This window comes from Pteropus alecto, unplaced genomic scaffold (assembly GCF_000325575.1).
Source record: "Pteropus alecto unplaced genomic scaffold, ASM32557v1 scaffold202, whole genome shotgun sequence".
Lineage (NCBI taxonomy): Eukaryota > Metazoa > Chordata > Mammalia > Chiroptera > Pteropodidae > Pteropus > Pteropus alecto.
The window spans coordinates 3,260,518-3,262,450 of NW_006432451.1; the positions used below are offsets into that span (position 1 = coordinate 3,260,518).

General features: G+C 56.4%; 1 protein-coding gene across 1 annotated transcript in view; it reads left to right on the forward strand.

Annotated features, from left to right (window-relative positions):
* SPDEF (SAM pointed domain containing ETS transcription factor) overlaps window positions 1–1,933 on the forward strand; it is a 17,826-nt gene that overhangs the window by 9,758 nt on the left and 6,135 nt on the right. The window contains exon 2 of the mRNA XM_006907355.1: window positions 1,416–1,874. Within this exon, the coding sequence (XP_006907417.1) occupies window positions 1,445–1,874 (430 nt within the window). The 5' untranslated portion in view covers window positions 1,416–1,444. The remainder of the gene's footprint in view (window positions 1–1,415; window positions 1,875–1,933) is intronic.

Here is a 1,933-nt window from a genome sequence, read left to right on the forward strand (position 1 = left end):
GTGCTCTGAAGTGGGCCTAAGAATTCCCATTCCTAACCGGTTCTCTGCTGTGCTGAGGCTGCTGGTCTGGGCACCACATTCTGAGATTCTCTGCTTTCAAATATAAACACCCCTTAGAAAGGACACATAAACTCGCCCTTACAGGTTCCCATGCTCCTTTCCTCTCCTCTGAATGGTTCCCTGTATATTGGGAACATGTATTTGTTGGTAATCTTCCACCCCATCCTGCTTTATTCTTGAGTCTCAGGCCCATGCATCACAGAAACATCCCAGAAACCCTGGTGTTTGGTGTATGCAACTCTCTAGAGTGCCCTGCCTCAACCAAACCACCTACTCCAGGACTGGCTCAGGGAAAAGGGCTTGGGGAAAGCAGAGCCTAGGTGGCTGATGGGGAGGGAGGCCCGTAGTTGCTCTTTTGAGGCCAAATGGTGCTCCTGGGGAACCCGAGGGCAGCAGGGAGGAGTGGGTGTCCGAGTCACTGAGGACCTCAGTCGTTCTGGGCGCCTGTGCCTTCTCATTAACTCCCGCTGCTCCGGGAAAGTGGACCTGAAGGTCAGCACGTGGGCATCCCCTCTGGCAGCAGCACATTCCTCCAGGGCCTGGGAGCAGAGAGGGGCCAGGGGGCAGCACCTTTCAGGGGAGAGTGAGGACGGGTGGATACCAGCTTTGATTGGGAGGTGGGGCCCAGCACACCTGTGTGTGGTTGCTCAGCGACCACTTCATTAGCATTATGCTGCTAATTTTTTCACACACCACCAAATGGCCCTCGGGAGGGGGAGGGGGCTGACTCCCCCATTTGTGAAGGAATTCTACCTCACCATTCCCCTCACTTGCTCTTCTCTTCCTTCACCTGGCTGGTGAAGATGATGGTGACCCTCTCCCTTCCCTGCTTCCTTCAAAGGCATAATGAAAGAAAATAAGCTTTGCTACAGCAGGAAAGATTTAGGTTAGCTCTCAGAAGGAACTTCCTTCACAGTGGACTGGGATCTGAGTGTGGGCCAGTTGAGGAACAGAGGTTTGGATACTAGATTCATCTTGTCCAGGCCTCAGTTTGCTCATCTGCCAAATGGAACTAATCTTGCCTTCCACTGTGAGGGCTGAATGAAGTCAAGAATCTCAGAAGGTGGTTTTAAGCGCACTGTAAACATTTGCTGCTCCCAGCTAATCTGGCTTCCTTAGGGAGTGAGGGAGCTGTCCGTTCACAGTCCTACCCCAACTCCCACCTCACTCTCTTTCCCAGCCAGAAGTCCTGTCTGCCCAGCCCTGTCCAAGCTGCCCAGTGACCCAGAAGCTCCAACTCTCTCCCAGGACCAACCACTGCTCACTGGGCCCTTCATCCTTGTAACCAGCTTAGTGGCCCCCATGGGGATGGGGATTCAGCCAAAACCTAACTCCTTCCTCTCTTATTTCTATAGACGCAGACGCTGGCCTGAGCAGAAGCGGCATGAGCAGCGCCAGCCCGGGCCTGAGCAGCGTGCCTCCCAGCCGCCTCCTGCTGTCCCCCAACACTGTATTTCGGACAGGCCCGGAGAAGGTAACAGTGGGGGGCCCCGAGAGACGGGACTGGAGCCCCAGTCCACCTGCCACACCTGAGCAGGGCCTATCTGCCTTCTACCTCTCCTACTTGGACATGCTGTACCCCGAGGAGAGCAGCTGGGCCGCCAAGGGCCCTGGGGCCAGCACTCGGGATGAGCCACCTGAGGAGCCTGAGCAGTGCCCTGTCATCGACAGCCAAGCCCCTGGGGGCAGCCTGGACTTGGCGCCAGGTGGGCTGACCCTGGAAGAGCACTCGCTGGAGCAGGTGCAGTCCATGGTGGTGGGTGAGGTGCTCAAGGACATTGAGACAGCCTGCAAGCTGCTCAACATCACTGCAGGTGAGCCCCTCTACACGCCCAGCTCCAAAAGGTGGGGGACAGGCAGACTGAGGTCGCTG